This window comes from Galeopterus variegatus, unplaced genomic scaffold, assembly GCF_000696425.1.
Source record: "Galeopterus variegatus unplaced genomic scaffold, G_variegatus-3.0.2 Scaffold1559, whole genome shotgun sequence".
In the NCBI taxonomy this organism is placed as follows: domain Eukaryota; kingdom Metazoa; phylum Chordata; class Mammalia; order Dermoptera; family Cynocephalidae; genus Galeopterus; species Galeopterus variegatus.
Window position 1 is genome coordinate 218,742 of NW_007727670.1, and position 25,421 is coordinate 244,162.

General features: G+C 41.9%; 1 protein-coding gene and 1 pseudogene across 1 annotated transcript; one reads left to right on the forward strand and one right to left on the reverse strand.

Annotated features, from left to right (window-relative positions):
* The first annotated feature begins 1,522 nt into the window (after nt 1–1,522).
* On the forward strand, nt 1,523–2,014 carry LOC103594452 (fibroblast growth factor-binding protein 1-like). Its single transcript, XM_008577665.1, has one exon. It carries the CDS (start codon nt 1,523–1,525, stop codon nt 2,012–2,014), a length of 492 nt encoding a protein of 163 aa, XP_008575887.1.
* Nucleotides 2,015–16,809: 14,795 nt separating this feature from the next.
* Nucleotides 16,810–19,051, reverse strand: LOC103594450 (annotated as a pseudogene).
* Nucleotides 19,052–25,421: the final 6,370 nt, after the last annotated feature.

Here is a 25,421-nt window from a genome sequence, read left to right on the forward strand (position 1 = left end):
GTCTGGCTGCTCATACCAGCTTTGTGACTTGTCCACCAGGGGTCTAAGCATTAACTGCCACAGCAATTACCTGGGGGTGACATATTAATAGCTACCTGTCAGGGTTATTGGGTGGATTTAGTGAGGTGAGGATCAAATGTTTGGCCAGTGCTTTACACAAAGTATCAAACTGAAATTAACTTTTCTTGTTCATTTCAGCATGGTTTTTGCTGTCCCCCTGATAAAATTTTTTTTTTTTTTTGTCTTTTTCTGTGTCCGGCAACGGATCGCAACCCTCAGTGTTGCCCCCGTACCGGACCAGGACCGGCAACGGGATCGCAACCCTCGGTGTTGCCCCCGCGCCTCGCTCAGCCAGTGAGCGGGAACCGGTCTGCATGTGGGATCCGAACCCTCGGCAGGAGCGCCACCGCGCTTCCCAAGCGGCGCACTAGCATAGTGCGCCACCGGGCCGGCCCCACCCCTGATAAAATTGATGTAGTTTAGTGATACATGAAAAATGATGTAGTTTTGCTGTCCCCCTGATAAAATTGATTGTAGGTATTCCTATTGATTCACTGATTTCTTTCCAAAAGCATTAATTAAGGGCTTTCTGTATGCCCAGCACTGTGCCACCACGGAGCTTCAGAAATCAATTAGGCATGATCTTGCCTTCAATCCTCTAATCTAAATGCTCCATTTGAAATTCACCCCTCCTCTGTCTGGTTCACCTTGCACAGTCAAATCTGATGAAATTCTCACCTTCGTGCCTTTTCTCACACTCTTACTTCTTCCCACAGTGCTCCTCCCCCCAAACAACCCACCCACCTCTGTGTGTTAATTCCCATGAATGTTCAAACCCTGGGTCAACATCACCTTTCTTCATGACATTCACCACACCTTTCCCATTTTGTGGTCATCAGAGTCCATGTGGAATTGTGAGATAGAAATCCAGCATGTTGTAGCTGGAATAGAGAATAGAGATTATTTCTTCCAACCCCTTAATTTGCAGGTATAGGAACTGAGACCCAGAGGAGCAGAATGACTTGTCCACAATCAAGTTAGGGACAGTGATGGGACAGACGCACTGGTCAACACTATTTAAATTCTCCAGATAGTAGCCTCTAAGATCTTTAACATTTGTGGTTTCTCATTAACTTCAGTATGTTCAACACTTAGTCTAGTGCATGGCATGTAGTAGGTGCTCAATAAAAGCTTGCTGAATGAGAATGAGGAGTGAGTAAATGCAGCAGTAAATGGGTGAGGCCAGGAGGAGTGAGAGCTAACGAGGCTCAGAGAGTGTAAGGAGAGGATGAAGGGTGGTGGTGCTGTGACACTGCAGACTGAAGTCAAGGGGAAATGTGAGTAGTCAGGCTGCTGGTCTAGTGAATCCAGGAGCCAGAAGGATTCTTGGTCTACTCCTAAATCAAACAGGCATGTGATAGGATGGTGGGAAAGGGCAGCCTGCAGTCCTGCCCCACTGAGCTGCTGCTGGCACTGACTCACTCATCTGCCTTTTGTCAAACAGGTGCCTCCCAGCTGAGCCATGAGGATCCACAACCTCACCCTGCTGTCCTTCCTCCTTCTGGCCACTGAGGTGCTCTTGATGCATGTCCAAGAGGGAGTAAAGTTAGGACAGGGCAGAGCACCAGACTTGGATCACTGGGTCACTGGAGGCTCCTCTGGAATCTGGGCAAAAGACCACTCATCTGAGTTTGTGCACATATCTGACTTCACGACTGAAGATCAAGCTAAGTGCGAGGGACGTCTGACTGAGAAGGGGTACGGCATCATTGCATTAAAGGTCGATTGCACTAGAAAAAACAATCAGTTCTCCTGTGTCTTCATGGGCAATACAGCTTCATGCCTAGAGTTTTTGGAGCACAAACTTGACTACTTGGGAGAAATTATCAGGAGCCTGAAACTCCAGAATAACATCTGTGGGGACTCCACAGCCATGCTGATGACCAGTGTGTGTGGTAGCAAGTTTGAGGAATCCAATCTCAAGCTGGTGAGCTCCACTCTACTCAACCACTAGAATCCAGGCGGGATTTATCCCACCCACCAGGAGCAGATCAAGATCAAACTGCACTCCACTGCTGAGTTCATTCCATTTAAAGAGACCACCAGCACAGAGTCAATAAAGAGTGAACTGACCAACCCCAGGGAGCAAATCCTGGTGACAGAGACCACACCTACCAACTCAGCACACACACAGACCAGGTCTACCAATAAACCCCACTGCAAAGATTAACCAGGTAACCAAACCTGGCTGAAAATGGCCCAGAAGAAAGTCCAACAGATGGATCAGCAGACAGACCAAGAGATGGAGAAGTAATGTGGGAGTCCTGGAGCTCTTTCTGCAATATCATCCTCTCCATATCACAGAACATGTAAAGGTAATTGTGTTAAGAGAACAGGGACCTTAGGGCAGTTCACATCATAAGCCCTTCTGTAGGCCGTAAACTTCTCCACGTTCCCCAGAAGGTATGAACTTCTCTGCTGTGAGAGTGCAGTGAGACATCTTAACATTTAAAACCATAAAAATGATCTTGTTGTTTTTGTGTTTGCGTTTTGGAGTTTGCTTTATATTCACTTTCTTGGATGTGATGCTCACAGGCTGCTTACCTCAGCATGTGTTTCCAGAGTTCTGACAGCTGAGTCCACAGGCTTGACGAGACCTCTTTGCTGACTCAAGTCAGAGCTGCCCATTCCCCGTCACATGCAGAACCCCTGCCCTTGCACGACTCATTGCAAAATGGGGGAGAAAGGCCTGGCCAAGTACGGTGCTCTGTAATAAGGGCTGTAGTAGGAGGAGAAAAGCTCCACGGAAAGCCAGAGAGAGTAGACAGAAGCTTCTGGAAAATCGGGTTCGACTTCACAGAGGAGGTGACACTGGAGCTGGATTTTGGAGAGAAGTTCTTTAGCTGTGAAATGGAGCAAAGTGCAAGCACTTTAGGCATATCACAGCATGAAGGAAAGCAAAGAGATGTGAAGGTCTCAGAACCTGGGAGAGGTCGGACAGGTGATAGCATGGGATGCAGGGATGAGGGTGGTGTTAGTCATTTACACACTAGTATGAAGAATCTGTAAGTGTTTTAGTTCAGGAGTCGGAAAGAGTGGATAAATTGTTCTCAATGTATCACCACGATTCCACAAAGAGGGGAGAGGGAGGAGCAGGAATTGGTAAAATCATGGTTCTTTAGCATCCGTGATGGTGCCAGGGTGAAAGGGCAGGTGGCATGAAAGGACATCCTTTTAGACTCACTAACATACCAGGACATACACTGCGGGTTGTCAGTGGCCAATCCACAGTGCAACAGCCTCAGAGTGATACTCAGTGTCATCATGAACATCACAAATCTAACATTTATCTGTCACTGGCTGTGTGCCAGGCACTGTGCTAAGCTCCTCCCATGGATGGTACATTTGTTCATTTACACACTCACTCATGCATTCACTCATTTCACAGAGGATTTATGGAACACTGACTTCTGCCAGCCTGTGCTCTCAGTGCTGGAAATATAACAATGGATGCCCATGAGATGGATACTCTGCCCTCATGGAGCTTAACAGTGGGGAAAGTGATGATAAACTGACAGTTATACAAGAGTAAGAGAAGAAATTAAAGCAAGACATAAGAGAAAAGTGAATAAAAAAATAAAAATAAAATAAAACCAATGAATTTAAATGGGTTTATCAAGGGAGTCCTCCCTATGGAGGACACTGTTGAGTCTAGACCTAAATGAAGGAATTGAGACAGGTGACTCTCTTTTGTAAGAATATATCAAACAGAGGGAGCTCTCAGAGCAAATGTCCTGAAATTATACTTAATTCATTTATCTTTCCTATAAGCTCCTACTATGTTGTAGGTAATCTTCTACAGTCATGAAATAGCAGCAATAAAAATACGAAAAGAAAACCCCCTGTCTTCAAGGGACTTACTTTCCAATGACTGGGATCATGCTTAGCAAGTTAGAGAAGAGTCAAAGATTGGGGTGTCATTGTAGGTTGGGACCCAGGGCCTGACCTGTGAAACTTACTGCCAACCCCAAGACAACTGAACGCATATCCCAGGCCCTCCCCAAGCTCCTTCTAGTCACAGTAAGTGAAGGACATTTTCCCTTAAGGTCTACACAGAGTCTCAGCCTTGTGGCCCCATATTCAACTGTATTAGTCCATTTGTGCTGCTTATAACAAAATACCTGGAACTGGGTGATTTATAAAGAAAATGAAATTTATTACTTCCAGTTTCTGAGTCTGGGAAGTCCAAAGTCCATCTGGTAGCAGTGACAGTGACTCAGGGGTCTCGCATTGCAAGATGGTGGAAGCAGAGAGAGCAAAAGGCAGACTCTCCTCTTCTTTTAAAGCCCTCAGAACCATGCCCCTGACCATCATTTTAAATCCATTCACTACTGTATGGTCCTACAATCCAATCACCTTTTCAAGGCTCCACATTTCACTTACCAAATAGGATTTCCAATCCTCTTAGCAGTCACAGTTTCTAATATATAAAATTTTCTAATACATAAAACTTGGGGGACACAATTCAAGCTTCAGGGAGTTTTCAGGGGACATAATTCAATCCACTACATCAACTAAATACAACTCAATTAAACATGGCCCTAATATAGAAAAAGACTGATAAACTCTTCCAGGGAGTATTAAATAATAACTTTGTTCTCATACGGGTTGGCATAAACATTGCAGAACCCAACCATCCCAAAGCCTCCTAAAGATCCTTTCTAGCTCGTGAGGTTGCTCCTTCTAGTTCACTCATGGTCTTGGCTATGGGCAGAACTGGGAAGAGCTTTGCCTTCCAACATGGCAAACTCAGCTGCACCTGGGCTAGTGGTTTGCCTGTGCAGATAGCTAAACTGCCTCTGGAACAATTATTTAACCTTCTGGTCACCAATCATCTCATCTGGATAACAGCATAATAAAGTGCATCATTAAGGGTTAACTGGAAGACTGACATAGGTCAACACTGCCGAAGCATTTATTATTACTGCAACATAAATAGTTGATGCAACACACATGATCATTTAGAGCCTGCAACATAAACCTGGACAGAGAAAGGAGGTCAAAAATTTTCCTGTGAAAACTCCTTAAAGATAGGGGTTTTGGGTTCTTTTCCCCTTGGACAATACATGAACAGGAATCATCATTACTGGTCACCTGCTAGTTGCCAATGACTTTGCGCTATTCTCTTACTTAGCCCCCCTCAAAAATCCTCTCTTGCAGGAGTTCTGATTCTCACTTTCTAGATGAGTGAACTGAGGGTCAGAAATGTGGAGAAACTTGTCAGTGTCATGAAGCCAATAGGAGTCAGAACCTATAAAAAGATTCCTTGGTCTAGAAGTCCGCCAGATTTTTCTGCCTTGAAAACTCCTGATTTTCTCCACTTTATGAGAGAAGAGTAACATTTATGGTCTTTAGACATGGGCAAACCTGATAGGGCACAGAATTCATCATTCTCTTTTATGTATGCATCCCTTTCCATGTCCTTACAGAGGAAAGTTCTAGAAGCTAACACTTTCATTCTGCTCAACCTTCCATCAAAGTCACATCCTGAGAGAATGTTTTGAAAACATAAAAAGAAAAAGAAAAAGAAAAAGGAAAGAAAGGAAGAAAGAACAAATGAATAAAAGAGAGAAAGAAAGAAAAAGGGCACCACAGATTTTCTGTTAGCTTCTGTCCAAATTGGTGCTATATATTTTTCTCTGTTAGGACTTTCTGGATAGCAAGTGAAAGAGCCAGCTGTGTATGTCCGTGTGTGTGTGTAAGACAGAGATAGAGAAAGAGAGGGAGACAGAGAGAGGGAGGGTGGGAGGGAGAGAGAGAATGTGTGTGGTCCTTAAGGAATGACTGCCCTCGATAGCAATAATAAGTAGGAAGCTTTCAGAGTGTGTGAAGTGCTGAAGGTTGACAGGTCTGCATCTCAGAAAGCTTCGTAGCATTGGACACATCTCTTCTCCTTCATAAAGCCACATCTCAGCACCGACTCTGTGGTAACTCAAACCAGATCAGTGCTAGCTTGAATCTCTGGAATACAGAACATGTCACTTTTCCATCCGCCTATCCACCTTCTTCCCCAAACTCTCTCCTAATTGTTTTTGGCAGAACAAGCAAAGGTGCCCTCTCATTAGCTTCAGGTCATTCCATCAATCTTTGACTTTCCTTGGCTTGTAGATGCACCTCTTCAATTCCAGCCTCTGTCATCATGTGGAGGTTTCCCCTGCATGTCTGTGTGCAAATCTTTGTCTTCTTAGAAGGACACCAGGTATTGTATTAGGACCCATTCTCACCCAGTATGACCCCATCTTAACCTGATTACATCTGCAAAGTGCTGATTTCCAAATAAAGTCTCATTCTCAAAATTTACATGAATTTTGTGTGTGTGTGTGGGGGGGCACCATTTAACTTAGCACAATCATCCAATAGCAACAGCACATAGTCCAATGATACAGAAGTGGGATTGGAAGATAGCAACTTTGTACATCACAGTTAAATTAGATCAACAAAGTTGAAAGAAACAGAAGATGATTTAATTAGGCATACACCCCTACAAATTAGGTGTTTGTGTCTATTTATGAACATATTAAAACCCAATGCTTGTTTACATTTAAGCCAGCAATGCCCAGTTTAGCTACACAATGGAGTCATCTGGTGGAACATTTTAAAAACTCTGATATCTGGGTCCCACCCCTATAGATTATGATGTAATTGATCAGGGATGGGGCCAGAGCTTGCGGATTGTTCAATTCCACACAGTGTTTTCCATGTGCAACCAAGGTTGAGAAACTCTGCTTCAGATTAATTAAATTAGAATCTCTGAGGTATATTCCAGGCAGCAGTAGTTTTGCTTAATTCCCAGACAATTCTCATGTGCAATCTGTGTTGAGAACTGCTAAACAGCATCTGTATGCATTCTTTCCTCTTAACAAATACATATTTAACATCTACTATGACCCAAGCATCGTGCAAGACACTGATGGGTATGGGAGGGGATGAGCTAACAGACTAGGTCCCACCTCCTGGGAGCTCAGTGAAGTGGGGAAAACCAAGATGACACATTGATGAGGATATGAGAAGACACAGAAGTCTGTGGGGTGGTGGAGTCAGGGCATTTCATTTCAGTTGAGTTTCTAAAAAGCATGTACATCAATATCTGCTATGACACACTTATCAGATCTGATTCTTATAAAGACTCTGAATCTTTCACTTGTTTCCTCATACAATCCTCACCACATCCGTATGAATTGAGTGGTTTTATTTCTGCTTTTACACAGCGGGATTGAATACTAGGGAGGTGAGTTGTGCAACACCTCACAGCTGATAAGAGTTCAGGCAAGAAGGGAAACCTAGATTCGCTCAATTCTACAGCTTGTGGCTTTCAGTACATAAACATCATGGGTAGGATGAGTTTGGGCACAGACTGTTTTCTACCACTTCCAAATCACTAGAGCACTTTCAAGAGAAAGGAATAAGAAAAACCACTATATAGATAAAAAATGTCTTTAAATGACAAAACCCAACTTAAGTCTATGCTACTCAAAGTGGGGCAGGTGTATCAGAAGTACCTGTATTTACTGAAGAGCTTCAGATATGCTAATTCTCAGGCCCTACTGCAGACATATTGAACCTGTGTCTCTAGGGGTGAGGCCCAGGAATGTTTATTTTAACTACCTTCCCAGGTGTTCTGTGCACAGTAACATTGGCCACAGCAGTTGCTGGCCAGTGATATTTCAACTATCCTGAAGAGAAAGGTCCTGACTCTTTTACTGAAAAGCTTTTTCTAAGAAATGACGCTAAGCCAGATTGTAAACTACAGATTGTTGGGCAAAGCAGTCTGTACCTTTGTAACTGTTGCACAAGAAAGAAGACCAGGTGAAGTTCATTCTGAGAGTGTTTCAGTTGACAGGCCTAATCACCAGGCCCAAATCCCCACCCAACCTTTACTTTGAAATGCCCATCTCCACTTCCGTCTTCCCTGTGCAGGAAGCTCCTTCACTCCCTTGTGCCTTTCATGAGATGCTGCCACTGCTCCCCTAAGCCAGATTCTGCAGCTCCCACCACATCTCTTTTCTCCTTTAAGTGAGTATTTACTTCATTGCCCTATCCCCCCACAAGATCTCAAACACTGTGCACAAGGCTCATGTTTTAATTTCCTTTGGTCCCCCACCATTCCTAGGAAACCGTATGGATTGATGCCTCCTGGAACATCTCAGTCCAAATGTGGATCTTCCTTAGGAAAGCAGCACAAGCTTCCTCAGACTTGTTTCCTTCTCTGAAATATTGGGATGGGATTGCACTTGCCTTATTACGTGAAAGGGATGAAGAGCAGGAGCCCTGGCACATAGAAAAGCTCAATAAAGAGAGCCGATAGTACCTGCCTGTAGCAGGCTTTAAATAAATAGCACATCAAGTTACTCTGTGAAGACGTGAACTCCTTGTCACTCGAGGGTTTGGAAAAGACTGGCTCACCCTTCCATGAGATGTCAGAAAGTCATCTTCCCATTAATTCAAAAGGAAAAGGTAAATGGAGGATGGCACAATAGGAACCACCAGGAATCTGTGTTTTCCCACCTGGGTAACAAAATTTTTGCACAGGCAAAATCTGTCTGCTGTAATTCTTTAAAAGTCTGAACTCTGTTGAAGACTTGCAATTTCTGGGGATGCTTAGAAGGTAAATTCCAGTTACTTTTTGGTGAATTTGAACTCTTCTACGGCAGCTACTTATCTCTCACCCATCAGCCTTTAACAGGAAACCATGCATATGTTCCTAGAGCCACTTGAATCAGCTTACAAGAAAAAGAATCAACAGTAAGTATTCTGTCTTCCAAATAATAGAGAACTATGTTGTGATTGCTGATTGTTTTAGCTGGTCATGGAGGTGCAGTTACAAAGGTGTATGTATTGGTCTGTTTTTGTTGCTTATAACAAAATGCATGGAACTGCGTATTTTATATAGAAAACAAAATTTATTGCTTAGTTTCAGAGGCTGGGATGTCCAAAGTCCAGGGAACACATTTGGTGAGGGCTCTGTCCTGGTGGTGACTACAGTGATTCAGGGTATCACATTTCAAAATGACATAGCAGAAAAAGACTAACCTCTCGTGTTCTTCTTTTAAAGCCCTCAGAACCACGCCCCTGACCACCATTATTAATCCATTTACTAAGGCATGATTCTGTAATCTAATCACCTCTTCAAGGCCCCATCTTTCAGTTACCATATTAGAAATTTCCACCCCCAATATTTACAGTGTGGATTAAGTTTTGGGGAGAAATTCAACCCAAGGTATTCCACCACTGGTACCCAAAACTCACATCCTTTTCACATCCAAATACATTTGTTTCATCCCCCAAGTCTTAATTTGTTTCAACTCAAAAGTCCAAAGTTCAAAATCCCATCTGTGAAACCAAAATAAATTATCTACTTCTAAGATACAATGGGGGGACAAGCATAAGGTACAAATTCCCATTTAAAGAGGGAGAAATAGGCCAAAAGAAAGGTATAGCAGGTCCTAAACAAGTCCGAAACCCAGCAGGACAGGCATTAAATCTCAAAGCTGATGTATCATGTACTTTGATTTCATGTTTGACTACCTCTCCTGGTGTTGGGGTTGGGTCCCCAAGTCCTTGGAAAGCTCTGCTTCTATGGCTTTCCTGGTCTCAGGTGATGCTTTAGCTCTCACAGGCTGACATTGCATGCCCGTAGCTCTACACATCTGAGGTCTCCATGGTGGACCTGCTCTCACAGCTCCACTAGACATAGAGCTGGTAGGGTTTCTGTGCTGCAACCCTGACCCCACTGGGGCACTTGGCATTGCTCTAGTGAAGGCTGTCTGTGCTGAATCCGTCCCTATGATAGATCTTTTCCTGAGCTACCGGGCTTTTCCATACATTCGTTGAAATTGGGGTGGAGGCTCCCAAGCCCTCACAGCTCTGACATTCTGTGAGCCTGCAGACCTAACCCTATGTGGACACTGCTAAGGCTTCTGGCTTGTATTTTCCAAAGCTGTGGGTCCAGCCATACCTGGGCCCAATTTAGCTACAGCTGAAGCAGCCAGAGCAGCTGGGGTGCCAGACTAGGGAGCAGCCTCTTGAGATGGCCCCGGGCGGAGAGCCTGTGGAGGGTGCCTTGGCCTGTTCCCCAAGACTATTCTGTCTCCCTAGGACTCTGGGCCTGTAATGGAAGACTCAGCCTTTGAAATGCCTTCGAGGTTTTTTTTTTCCCTTCTCTTGATATTCCCTTTCTTCTGTACTAATCTCCGTAGCAAACAATGGCTGTGCTACGTCACTGATTTGTTCTCTTGCAGATGCTCTCTGCTTCTCTACCACATGGCCTGGCTGAAAATTTTCCAAATCTTTACACTTTGCTTTCCTTTTATCTTCTAGCTTTCTGTTATGCTTTTGCTGCTATAGCTCAGTGTAGGCTGTTTCAAGTAGCCACACAGCTTCCTTAATGCTTGGTTGCTTAGAAGTTTTTTCCACTAAATACTCTGGGTCAGTACCTTGAAATGACACATTCCACAAAGCTTTGGGGCATGAACAGAATGCAGCCAAGTTCCCTGCCCATTCATAGCAAGGGTGATCTTTGCCCCACTTTCCAAGAAGTCCCTTCTCATTTCCATCTGAGGCCTCCTTAGAATGGTCATTACAGTTTATATTTCTATCCGAATCCTGGTTGCCTCCACTTAACCAGTCTCTAAGAAGTCCTGAACTTTCCACACCACCATCTAAGCATTTCCTAGCCTGTACCTACAAATTATTCCAGCCTCTCCTCAACACCCAGTTCCAAAGCCACTTTCACATTTTCAAGTATTTGTTATGAGCGACTTCTCTGATACCAGTTTTCTGTATTAGTCCATTTCCATTGCTTATAACAAAATACATAGAACTGGACATTTTATAAAGAAAACAAAATTTGTTGCTTACCGTTTTGGAGGCTGGGAAGTCTCCAAAGTCCAGGTAACACATCTTGTGAGGGCTCTGTCCTGGTGGTGACTATAGCAGTTCAGGGCATCGCATTTTGAAATGGCAGAGAGAGACTAATCTCTCAAGTGCTCTTCTTTTAAAACCCTCAGAACCATTCGCCTGCCCACCATTATTAATCCATTCACTAAGGTATTGTCTTACAGTCGAGTCATGTCTTCAAGGCCCCATCTTTCAATTATCATAGTAGGATTTCCCACCCTCAACAGTTACAATGGGAATTAAGTTTTGGGGGAACATTCAACCCAAGGCATTGTGCCACTGTTCTTACACCTCCCTCCCCCTTCATACACACATACTGCTGCAAGCCCTCCCTCTTGGACTGCAGCAAATTTCAGGAAATTTAAAAGACAAGCACCTTTTTTTCTCTGTCTATATTTTTCTCTTTTTCCTCTGTCAGGAGCCTGACATTAAAGACTAGGGATTCAGGAGGAGGGAGGGAGGTTTCAGTGATGGGTCATAATAATCAACCACGTTGTATATTGACAAAATAAAAAAAATAAAATAAAATAAAGACTAGGGATTCAAAAGTAGCCACAGGAAGTGGGAAGCATCTAGCTGGTCCCCCAGAAGGATGCATCAGTTGTCTCTCCAACAAAGGCAGAATACGTAGAATGTACACCTGTACTTGGAGGTGAAAAATGAAAGAAGGGAATAAGAACACATCAAGGGCATAGTGAAGACTTTGATTAGTGCAGAAACTCGGGAGAGTTACCAGAAGAAAAGAAAAATTCTCCGCCAACACAGCCTCATTCCCCACTCCAGAGTGGCAGGGAATCTGGAGGAGTTTCTGACTGTGGGAAGGTGGGTGGGCCTGTGACCCAACTGACGAGGAAGTCTGTGCTACCTCTGTGGCCATGCATTCAGTGTCGGGAACTGCTGCAGGCATGAGTGGCTGTATTGGCCTGGGGAGGGACACACATCCCCACCCTCTGGGCCTCTTTGGCTTTGGCATTACAACCTGGGGATGCACAGTCTAGTGCAGTGAGAGTGCCACCCTGAGGATGGAGTTCAGTTCATGCTGCCTACAGACTCAGGAGGCACCTTAATCAGGCCCAGTGCCACAGCTGGCGACTCTGCCTACACTGTCGGGATACACAAACAATACTTGTAGCTGCAAGGAGGGGGAAGAGAACCCACACACCTCTCTCAGGGGCAGCCTCTGTGGCCAGACACCTGGTGCTGGAAACTCCTGGTAGCACATATGAATGAAGTGACTCAGGGAGGGTCACATACTAAGCCATCCTTACCCCTCAGGCCCCAGACTTCTTATAGTGGTTGCAGATTTGAGATTGGCCCCCAAACCTAAGAACATATCACGCTGGCCCTTACAGAGAACTCACTCCCCTGTGGCTGCATCATTGCACTGAGCTGACCACATCCACGGCCATGTGACAGCCTGCACCATGGGAACAGGAGGCCCAGTGCAGGAAGGGTGCCACCCTTAGGATGGAAGAAGTTGGTATGCACATGTCACAGAGTCAGAAAATTGCCTAATCAGGGCATCTAGCAACTGCTGGAAGCATCACCTTCATTGGCGAGGTGGCCTTGCATTTCACGCAGCCATGAAGAGGTAGTGGAGGATTCAGATGAGTCTCTCAGGCAAAGATACATTCTTGCAATTCTCCATCACAGCAAGGGGGCTTCAGAGGGATCTGGCATCTCTCTCGGGGGCACAAAAGCCCACTGACAGCCCCAGTGACCCTGTCCAGGCATTTTACTCCAGCTGAGGAGATCCAGAGTGTGCCAGTAATGCTCTGTCACGGGGTCTGTCCACAACCACAGCAGCCTTGCCCAGAGTGGTCACTCCAGCTGGAAAGCTACCTCTTGAGGGTGAAGTGTCCCACCAAAAACTCCTGACACCTCCCCCAGAGTAACCCACTTCAGCAGTCATGCTGCTAACCATCCCAGTGTCCCTCCTGAGAATACAGGGCCCCACACACAAATTCAGTGACCACACTCAGTGTCGCCCACGTTAGCAGCAAAGCTACAGAGTACTTCAATGCCTCCCTTGGGGGTACAGGGCTCTTCCCAGAACCTCAATGATGCCATTGAGTCACCCAGTATACTCAAGATACCTATTGTGCATGTGGTGACTATAGTAATTAACAGTCTATTTTATAATTAGAAATTGGTAAAAAAAATAAAATAAAATTTAGGTGTTCTCATTGCAAAGCAAAAATTGATAACTATGTGATATATTGCATATGGTAAATAGCTTACTTTAGCCATTCCACAATATATACATATATCAAAAAAATCAGGGTTCACACCTAAGTACATATAATATTTACTATTCAATTTATACATATATATTTAAAAAGTGGCACAGAATCACAAAAAAAAATCCAACACTAACTGTTGCTGAGTAAAAAACTGATGGCTCACTAGTACACAAAGAATTTTTTAAAAAATGTCTTAAAGATACTTAGAGGACTGTAGAAAGACATGAAAAGAGTCAAGAAAACAATTTATAAACAAAATGGAAATATCAATAAAGAAATAGACAACTTAAAAAGAAACCAAAAAGAAATTCTGGAGATGAAAAGTATGGTAACTGAAATGAATAATTCAATAGAGGGATTTATGTCAGCCTTGAGGAGGCACAAAAGATCTTGGAATGTGAAGACAGTACAATGGAAATTAGTGAGTCTGAGGAACAACAACAAAAACAAAAATTGAAGAAAAGTGAACAGAGCCTAAGAAACTTGTGGGAAAGAATTGAGCCCAACCACTGTACCTATTGTGGAAGTCCCAGTAAAAGAATAGCCAGAGGAAGGGTCAGAGAGATTATTTGAATAAATAATGGTTATAAACTCCCCAAATTTGATGACAAGAGATAAAGGTAAAAATTCAGAGAGCTCAACAAACTCCAGGTAGGATGAAGTCAAAGTGACAAAAGCAAAACACATTATAATCAACTTTCAAAAGACAAAGACAAAAAGAGAATCTTGAAAGCAGAAATGACTTGTTGCACGCATGGGATCATACATAAGATCGTCAGATTTCTCAACAGAAAGTTTGGAGTCCGGAAGGTACTGGACTGATATATTTAAAGTGGTTTTTAAAAAACCTGTGAACCAAGAATACTGTATCTGGCAAAAATGTCCTTCAACACTGAAGAAAGGCTTCCAGTCAAGATGATGGAATAGACAGTCCCCAGCATCACTCTCTCCCATAAATCAACCAATTTACAACTATTGAAAAGCAATGACAGCCAAGCTGGGACTGCTAGAGCTCAGGGGAAGAGGAGGAGAGACCTACAGAGCTCATGAAGATGGGAGAAGCCACGATGAGAGAAAGAAAGGGCCACTCCCACCGTTTTGAATCCTGGCTGCTTCAAGACTGGAGCTGGTGAGTGCACAGAGCAGGAGCTGGCAAGAGCTGCAGCTGTGTCATTCAGAAGGAGTTGCTTGGAGGTGGCAGGGGAGAAGAGGTCCTTGTGGCCCTCAGGCCAGCAAGACCATTAACAGGGTTCCCATGGACCCACATAGGAGCAAGGAGCCACAACAATTGAAAAAAGGAGCCACTCAGAGGCCAGTGAGTCATCCCAGGGGACTGGCACATGGCCTATCCCATGGGAAGTGTTGGAGTATGGGTGGTTGGGGAGATGGGCCCACCAGGGGAGCACTGGGGCACAGTAAGGACAGTTGATTTGCCCCCTAATCAGCACAGGCCCACTCTGTGTAGACCAGTCAAAAATATAGAACTTCAGGGGGTGCAGTTTGCTGAAAAGACTCAGGTCCAGACCAGAGTTTCTATACAACCCAGGTGTACCAGACCTCATGAGACCTGGAAGTTCCTGCCCAGTCAACCATTAAAACCTGAGCTGCACAAAAAAGCCTTCCCCCAGGGAATCGGCAGCAAAGCAGCAATTTAGCTCAACCACAGAGCTCAAGGGCTTGTCCTCACTGAAGTTCCTCCATGACAGAAGTAAGCAAAAGACAACAAATTAGTTCCAGTGCAGAGTTTAAGTAGTAGGAACAGCAAACAATCCAACACAGAATTGAAAGAAAAAACAAAATACCCTCAGACCAGAGATAAAGTTTGATATTAACTGGTAAAGGTCTCACTTCACCACAGAACACCTATAACACCTCAAAGGACTGGAAGCCCCCTAGGCCCCCAAACCAGGGAGGAGGGAGGGCCGGGGGCCTCAGCTGTGCTCCTTGACACCTGCACCCAGCCCATCAACCACCACTGAGCCACTGCGGGAAGCACCTCAAGCTCTCAAGCTGGGGTGGTGAGGGGCTGAGTGCCCCAGTCATGCCCCCCTGACACCCACAACAAGTTCAGTGACAACCACTGAGCCACTACAGGAAGCGCTCCACACTCTTGAGCCAAGCAGTAGGTTCCAGGAGCCTTGGCCATGCTCCTCTGACACCCACAACCAGTCTAGGGATGACCACTGAGCTGACACTAGAAACATCCTGGGCTCCTGAGCTGGGGTGGAGAGGGGCTGAGGGCTTCAGCCACACACATACCCCCGACATCTACAACCAGTCCAGTGATGACCACCAAACCACCACTGGAAGCCCCCTGGTCTTCCAGGCGGGAATGAGTGGGGTGCCATGGGCCTCAACCATGTCCCCCTCCTTCCTCCTTCTCTTTCCCTACTTCCTTTCCCCTTCCCTTCTCCCCCTCCCACCCAAAAACTCCACAACATCTTAGAATGTAAAAACAGATGGAGCCAGGGTTCCACCCCTTCTCCTGCAACCAGGCATGCCACCGCTGCCACAGGGCCCACCCGGAGTTCTGAGGTATGGAGCCAGGGACTGACCCTTCCTGCACAACCAGTCAAGGAGCATGCCAAAAACACCATTTCCATATTGGCGGCCCACCACAGCCACCACAACAGCCACAACTGCCACAAAAGTGGCTAGACACCACAACCACCATGCAGATGGCCCACCAGCAACTTGGGTGCATTGACACAAGGAGAGTCGCCAGCAGAAACCAAAGAAAAGAAGAGGACGTCTCTCTCCAGAAAGCCCATTCCAGAGTGACAGAAGAAGCATCTGTTCTATGGTAATAGTGGGGGACCTGAACACACCTCTCTCAGCACTGGACAGATCATCTAGGCAACAAATCAACAGAGTAACCATGACTCTCTCAGAAGGAGAGAAGAAATCTAGGGTTATCAGAGGTGGGAGGTGAGAGGAAGAGGGGGATGGGGAGAGATTGGATAAGGGGCATAAAGAATAAGTATGATTTGTAATAATATATATGCTAATAATATTTATTTGATCAACATACATCAATGTTGAACCCCCAAAATATGTATAGTCAATTATGATTCAATAAAAAATAAATAAAAAATAAAAGTAGGTCTATTAGGAGAAAGTAAAAAAAGAAAAGTGAGGAAAAATTAAGACATTCCCAGATAAACAAAGGCTGATGGAATTTGTTACCACTAGACTAGCCCTGCCAGAAATCCCAAGGGGGGTCCTGCAGGTTGAAATGAAAGGACACTAAATAATAACTCAAAACTATGAAGAATTAAGCTCTCAATAAAGGCAAATATATGAACAATTATAAAGGCCTATATTATTTTAACAACCACTGTAACTCTACTTACTGTTTTCTACATAATATCAGAGACTAACTCAGATTGAGCATTCTTCATCTGAAAATTTGAGCTTTTTTACAAAATTTGAAAATTATTGCAAAAATTCACTGATACAAAACACTTTGCAGCTGGTGAGAAGGCAACAAAAAGTTGATTTTTAAACTCATTACTATAAATTATTCTTACAATACTTCACAAATTCAGAATTTCAAGCTGCACTCCTGAAGCTAAGGCAGCTGTTCCAGACAAGGAGGAGGTAGCAGGTGTCAGGGGACTTCCATTTCTCTTTTGATGCCCATGTACTTCAGGGCATCAGCCCAGCTGTAACTGTAATCAAAAAACATCTCTTCATCAGTCTGAATGTCTCTCTCAGCAAAAATACCTGTCCTGTGATTGCTGTTAACCATCATTAATTTTGCATAGTAATTTGGATTTACTGGATGATTTGCAAGATGAATTTTATTGTCCTTGCGAGTTGCATCCACCACAAAAATCATTGTTCAAGTTGAATAGAAAGCTGCACATGTATTTATCATACACTCTCCTTCTTCTGTCACCCTCACCTTGAGAAGTAATCTCTCTACAGTATTCCAAGGTGAAATCATTTTTCTGTACAGGATCTTTAATAAAAATTTCCCAGCCTGCCACATCAGATGGTACCAGCAATAAATGCTTTTTGGAGCCCTGCTGAATACTGCAGTTCTTGCAGGACACATTTTTACTGTCTCAATGGTCAGCAGCTCCACAAATAAGACTGAGGTCAGGGTCACACTCTCAGACAGCCAGATAGCATGGGCACTGTTTGGTGTTGCACCGAGCTTTGCAACAGCATCCAGGAATGTGATTTTTATAGTCTGAGCTACATTAACAAAACTTTTCACAAAAATTTTGTGCTCTCACTGCTCTCACACAAGGACATGAACTGTCACAAGGCTGCTGTGGATGATCACAGGGTGGACAGCTGTAAACGTGGTTAGACAAGCCATCCTTTTTTAGTTGTTTCTTTGTACAGTGTGCAGCCCAGAACTGGTGTTTCCTTTTCTTCTTTCTTGGAGGAGTAGCGACATCTTTGGCGGAAGCTGGAGTTATGGTACCAGATTCTTTGACTCAAAACTTCAACACTTGGCTACATGTTTTTGTCCCAGTTAACCTAGCAATGGCATAGAAACTGTCATAGCAAGTGCCAATGAGGGCTCTAAACACTGAAGCTTCAGGACCGCTCCACTCCACATTCTCAGGAGCATCAGCATTTGTCTTCATCTTTATTGGTATTTGACACTGAGAATTTGCATCAGAGGAGTTGGAATTTTCTTTTTTTCCTCTTTTTCTTTGCCATTGTTCTCAGCCCCTGTTTCAGTCCCTGCTTCCCTATCACTGTCTGTATCCTTCAACTTCAGCACATTAATGGTGGGGATGCTGGGTCTGCTACTGTTAATGGGAAGCCATCCTCTTCTGTCCTCCTGGGTGCTTTGGTGGGGTCTTCACCTGCCCAGCAGTGAGGGCAGGAGCAAACTCCTGTCTCCCTCCAAATGCTGGTAACACTGTGGGCCACAGGGTTTGTTGTCTAGAGCTGTTTCTGGGTTCTTCCACTTCCAAGTATTGGGTGTTGCATGAAAAGAATGTAGGAAGCAGTCATATTTAAAACACTGCTTATGGAAAAACATATGAAATGAATGCAAGCTTTGCTCCCTCTGTACAGATTTAGCAGTTGGTCCATCTATGTTGGGGGTACCTTCAGGAGGAAGTACTCCTGAGAGATGCTGCTCAGTGAGTTCTTTATATTTTTCCTTTAGTTCTTCTGCTGTGCCTTTATCTGGAAACATTGAGGAAATGGCTTCAAAAATTTTATCAGAAGAAAATTTCTGAAGTGGGTAGCTTTCTTTCTTATCTCGGTGATCCTCCATATCTTTCTGTTTTTCTTCTCTTTCACCAGGATCATCTCCATCATCATCACTGTCATCATCATGTATTGACCAAGAGCATTTACCAACTCCACAAAAATTCTGTCATTTATAAATCCACATTCTCTATCCCCATTTACTTTTCTATCATAATGTTTTATTAATTCTTCAATGAAAGTGCCATCTTGGTCTAAAACTTCATCCCCAACTAAGGAATATTGTGTAAAACAGTTTCATCTTCCACCATAAAATTCTGCTCAAGGGGAGACCAAGAATACATCATGGGTACTGAAGCAACCACATTCAGAGTCTTCAGTGGGATGACTTATGTTGGAAAAACCAAGTCACTGGTCACTGAACACTCCCTAGACCCATGCAATGAGCTCACAGAAGTCATGATGTGCACAGGATGTATCCTTCACTGTTTCCGTTCTTGGTTTAAGATTTCTGTTCTTTCCAAGATTTTCTGACGATTGGAACTAAACAGATTCTTTACTTCATGAGCTCATCTGAACCTCTTGAGCTATCTCAGTCGAATATATTCTCATTTTACACACTTACACCAACAAACTGGTCCCTTCTCAGATTTCTTTCCAGTCTGGGCCATGATTTTCTTTCTCCTGTGTGCCAGCCCATGCCACTCATGCACCGCCTCTGTGTGATGCCACCACCCAGCTCCACTGCCTTCTCTGCCCCACTCTGTTGGACATGACCAGACCGAGTGGCAAAACCCAAATCAGATTGCTAGAACTTCAGGGTTTAATACAGTTTCATGGCATTCGGTAAGAATATAGTTATACAATATGGAATATAGCTATGGTGTACACAAAAGGAAATAGCAGGGAATTAAAAGTTTTCACTACAAAAAATTAACTAAATAGCAAAGAAGACAGTAATGAAGGAAGACAGAGAATAACAAATGCTGTCAAGTATATGGACAAAGGTGAAAGCTTCTACACTGTTGGTGGGACTGTAAATTAGTGCAGCCATATGGAAAACAGTACGGAGCTTTTCCAAATAGCTACAGATAGAACTGCCACACAGTTGAGCAATGCCACTGCTGGGTACATACCCAAAGGAATGGAAATCATCATGTGGAAGGGACACCTGCACTCTCCTGTTTATCACGTCTCCATTTACAACAACCTAGAGTCAGAACCAATGTAAATGTCCATTGACAGACAACTGGAAAATGAAAATGTGGTATATATACACGAGGGAATACTACTCTGTCATAAAAAGAATAAAATTCTGCCATTTGCAGCTATGTTGATGAACTTAGGGAAAATTATGTTAAGTGAAATAATCCAGGAACAGGAAGAGAAATACGTCTTCACTCATAAGTGGGAGCTAAATAAATAAATAAATAAGAAAGAAAGATATAGCAATCACAATAATATGCCGAAATTTCAAAAGGAGAGAACAGTACTGAGCTTACCAGAGGTGGGAATGGGCAAAGGGGAGGGCAAGTTAGAGAAAAATTGGTAAAGGGCTGCAAAAAATGATTACACTGTGTAATGATAAATATACAAATTGTCCTGATTTGATAACCACATATTGTACACAGTTATTGATATTCAATTTTGTACTCCACAAATATGTGTAATCAATTATAGTTCAATTAAAAAAAACCTTACTACAAAGCTACAATAATCAAAAGCATGTTGTCGTGGCATAAAATAGACATACAGATAAATGGGAGAGAATAGAGAGCCCAGAAATAAATCCTCACATTTATGAGGGTACTTTAAAAAGTTCATGGAAAGATGCATATTATCTCTTAATTCTATTTCTCCACAAATTTTTTGAGGCACACTAATATGATCAAATGATTTTGGCAAGGTTGCCAAGACCACTGAATGGAGCAAAATATACTCTTTTCAACAAAAACGAGTTGAAAAACTGGATATACTGATGCAAAACAATGAAGTCAGCCCTTTTATAGAATCATATTCAAAAATTAACTTAAAATGTATCAACAACCTAAACATAAAAGCTAATACTAAAAATATCTTAGAAGAAAATATAGAGCAAAAGCATCCTTATATTAAATTTGCCAATGACTTCTTGGATATCACACTAAAGGTGCAGACAAGAAAAATAAAAACTGAGAAATGGGACTTCATGAAATTTATGAACATTTTTGTTTTAAAGGACACTGTCAACATAGTAAAAAGGTAAGCCACAGAATGGGAAAAATTATTTTGAAATAATATATCTCATAATGGATTCATATCTAGGATATACAGAAAATTCCTACAACTCCAGAACAACAAGAAAAAAAGCAAACATGATTCAAAAATGAGCAAAGGATGTACATAGACATTTGTACAAAGAAGATATTATCAATAGCCAATAGTCACATAAAAAGTGTTCAACATCTCTAATTATAAGGAAAATCAAAAACTATGGTAGTTCTATCTGTAGTGTTTGAGAAATCACCATGCTGTTTTACAATCCACAAGTGTGCATAAGTATTCTCCTTTTTCTGCATCATTGCCAGCATTGTTATTTCTGTCTTTTTGGTAACAAACAATCTAACTAGGGTGAGATGATATCTCAGTGTGATTTTGATTTGCATTTCTGTGATGATTAGTGATGTCAAACATTTTTTTTTCATACACCTCTTGGTTATTTATATGTCTTGTTTTGGAAAATTTCCTTTGCCCATCTTGTAATCAGATTATTATCTTTTTTTACTGTTCAACTGAGTTCCTTATATATTCTGGATATTAATATCTTGTCAGATGCATATTTTGTGAATATTTTCTCCCATTCTGTAGGTTGTCATTTCACTCCATTTGTTGTTTCCTTTGCCATGTTGAAGCTTTTTAGTTTGATGTAATCCCATTTGTTCATTTTGTTGTTGTTGTTGCCTGTACTTTTGAGGTCTTATTCATAAAATCTTTCCCCAGTCCTACATCCTGAAGTGTTTCCCCTATGTTATAGTTTTAGGTCTTATATTTAAGTCTTTAATCCATTTTGAGTTGGTTTTGGTATTTGGTGAGAGACAGGGGTATAGTTTCATTCTTCTACATGTGGATATCTAATTTTCCTAGCACCATTTATTGAAGAGGCCGTCCTATCCCCAATGCATATTCTCAGCACCTCTGTCAAAGATGTTAGCTGTAAATATGTGGATTAATTCTGGGGTTATCTATTCTATTCTGTTGGTCCATGTGTCTGTTTTTATGCCAGTACCATGCTGTTTTGGTTACTACAGATTTGTAGTATATGTTGAAATCACATAGTATAATGCCTCCATCTTTAATTTCTCTGCTCAGGCTTTCATTGGCTGTTTGGAGTCTTTTGCTGTTCCATATGAATTTTAGGAGTGTTTTTTCTATTTCTGTGAAGAATGTCATTGGTATTTTCTTGGGAATTGCATTGTACATGTCGATTGCTTTGTGTAGTATGGACATATTCACAACATTAATTCTTCCAATCTGTGAACATGGAATGTCTTTCCCTTTTCAGTGTGTGCTCTTTAATTTCTTTCATCAGTGTTTTGTAGCTTTCATTAAGTGAAATAAGCCAAAGAAAGAGAAATATGGCATGTTCTCACTGATAAGAGGGAGCTAAAATAATTAAATAAATAAATAAATACATAAATAAGTAAAAATACAGTAATGATAATAATAAGTAGCTCTGCATGCATGGGATCTGCAGGCCACAAGCCTGGTGAGTCCCCGCACCCTCTGAGAGAGGCCACAGCTGCTACCAAGCCCCTGGCACCTGAGACAGAGTTGAGCTGCAGAGTTCTCAGCACCCTCTATGTGCACAGAACCCCCAAGCCACCACCAGGTGAGTCCCCACCCCCGAGAGAGGCTGCAGCCTCCGCTAATCCCCTGAGACCCGAGGCAGCAATGGGCAGCTGAGTGTCAACAAAATTCCCTGATATTGCTCCAGACAGACCCCAGGGTGGAATAAGTAGACTGCGAAACCTTACCCACAATGACTAAACACTAACAGAAAGAGACAAGAAATATGAAAAACCAAGAAAGTGTGACACCTCTAAAGGAATACAACAACTCTCAAGTTCTAGGCCCTGTAGAATAGGAAGTCCTTGAAATGACTGACAAGGAATTTCAAGCAACAATCCTTAGGAAATTTAATGAGGTACAAGAAGACTCAATTAGACAACACAACAAAATGAAAAAAAATATACAGGACCTGAAAGAGGAAATGCACAAAGAAATTAATGCCCTGAAAAAGAATGCAGCAGAGCTTGTGGTGCTGAAGGATTCATTTAATGAAACAAAAAACACAACAGAGATCTTAACCAGCAGGCTAGATCAAGCAGAAGAGAGAATATCTGACCTTGAAGATGGCTTGTTTAAAATAATACAGGCGTACAAAAAAAAAAAAAAAGAAAAGAAAAAAGAATTTAAAAACTTGAAGAAAATCAAAGAGAGACAACAGACAACCTCAAGTACTCCAATGTCCGAATCATGGGTATTCCAGAGGGGGAGGAAAAAGGAACTGGCATTGAAAACATAGTCAATGAAATAATAGCAGAAAACTTCCCAGGTATAGGAAGAAACTCAGATCTTCAGATTCAGGAAGCTCAAAGATCTCCCAACATATTCAACCCAAAAAGGTCCTCTCCAAGACATGTTATAGTCAAACTAGCAAAACTCAAAGACAAAGAGAGAAGCTTAAAAGCTGCAAGAAAGAAGCATCAAGTCACCTATAAGGGAACCCCTGTCAGACTAACATCGGACACTGGAGACCCTAAAACCCAGAAGAGACTGGGATGACATATTCAAAATACTAAAAGACAAAAATTGCCAGCCAAGAATACTTTACCCAGCAAGGTTATCCTTCTGAAACAAAGGACAAACAGTAAATTTCCCAGACAAGCAAAAACTGAGGGAATACACTATCTCACAACCAGCCTTACAAGAAATTCTCAAGGGAGTACTGGGTCTGGTACCTGAACAACCATCACTACCCTGAATACTCGAGATAGAACAAATCCCACCAGTAAAATAAAATGTTAACAATGAAGAGAGAAAACAAACAAACTAACAAAAAGGTTTATCCACTATTCCAAGAAACGAATGAGTAAATCAGAAAGAAAGGAACAAAAGATATTTAAAACATCCAAACAAAAATCAGTATAATGCCAGGAGTAAATCAGTATCTTTCAATAATAACTCTTAATGTAAAAGGTTTGAATTCCCCACTCAAAAGACAAAGACTGACTGACTGGAATAAAAAGATGGATCCCAAAATATGCTGCTTTCAAGAAACCCACCTCACCTGTAAAGACACACATAGACTAAGAGTGAAAGGATGGAAAAAGATATACCATGAAAATGGAAATGAAAAAAGAGGTTGAGTAGCTATTTTTATATCAGATAAAATAGACTTTAAACCAAAAACCATAAAAAGAGATAAAGAAGGCCACTATATAATGATAAAAGGATCTATCCAAAAAGAAGACATAACAATTATAAATATTTATGCACCCAACTTAGGAGCAGCTGGATTTATAAAGTAAACATTATTAGGCCCAAATAAAGAGATAGACACTAATACCATAATAGTTGGGGATATGAACACCTCACTCTCCACATTCGACAGACCATCTAGGCAAAAAATGAACAGAGAAACATAAGACCTTAATAACACTTTAGATCTTGGCAGATATATACAGAATATTTTGTCCAACGTCAGAATATTCATTCTCTTCAGCACATGGAACATTCTCCAGGATAGACCACGTTAGGTCACAAATCAAGTCTCAACAAATTCAAAAAAATTTGAATTATTCCATGTATTTTTCTGACCACAATGGATTCAAACTAGAAATCAATAACAAACAAAACTCTGGAAAGTATACAAATACATGGAAATTAAACAACATTATACTTAACGACATATGGGTCCAAGAAGAAATGAAACAGGAAATCAAAAATTTTTTGAAACTAATGAAAATAATGACACATCATAACCAAACCTGTGGGATACTGCAAAAGCAGTACTAAGGGGGAAGTTTATTGCACTAAATGCTCACCTCAGAAGAATGGAAAGATGGCAAGTGGACAACCTAACACTTCACTTTAAAGAATTAAAAAACAAGAACAATCCAAACCCAAAGTTAGTAGATGGAAAAAAATAATTAAGATCAGAGCAGAACTAAATGAAATTGAAACCCAAAAGATGATACAAAAGATCAATGGAACAAAAAGCTGTTTTTTTTGAAAAGATAAATAAAATTGACAAACCATTAGCAAGGCTAACTAAAAAAAGAAGAGAGAAGACACAAATAAAACTTAGAAATGAAAATGGTGATATTACAACTGACACCTCAGAAATACAAGGAATCAAAGAGAGTACTACAAACAACTATATGCCAACAAATTTGAAAATCCAGAGGAAATGGATAAATTTTGGGACACACAAACACTACCAAGGCTGAGCCAAGAAGATATAGATAATCTGAACAGACGAGTAACAACCAAAGAGATTGAAGGTGTTATCAGAAGGCTCCCAAAATGAGAGGCCCGGGACTGGATGGCTTCACTGCAGAATTTTACCAAACCTTTAAAGAAGAATTAATACCAATTCTCTACAAACTATCCCCAAACATTGAAATGGAGTCCACTCTCCCAAACTCATTCTATGAGGCAAACATAACCCTGATACCAAAACCAGACAAAGATATAACAAAAAAAGAAAACTACAGGCCAATATCATTGATGAACATAGATGCAAAAATCCTTAAAATACTAGATAATAGAATGCAGCAACATATACATAAAATTATACATACACCGTGATCAAGTGGGATTCATCCCAGGGGTGCGAGGTTGGTTCAACATAAGCAAATCAATAAATGTGATACACCACATCAATAAAGTCAAAGACAAAAACCATATGGTCATCTCTATAGATGTTGAAAAAGCATTTGGCAAAATTTAATATCCGTTCATGATAAAGACTCTCTATTAATTGGGTATAGAAGGAAA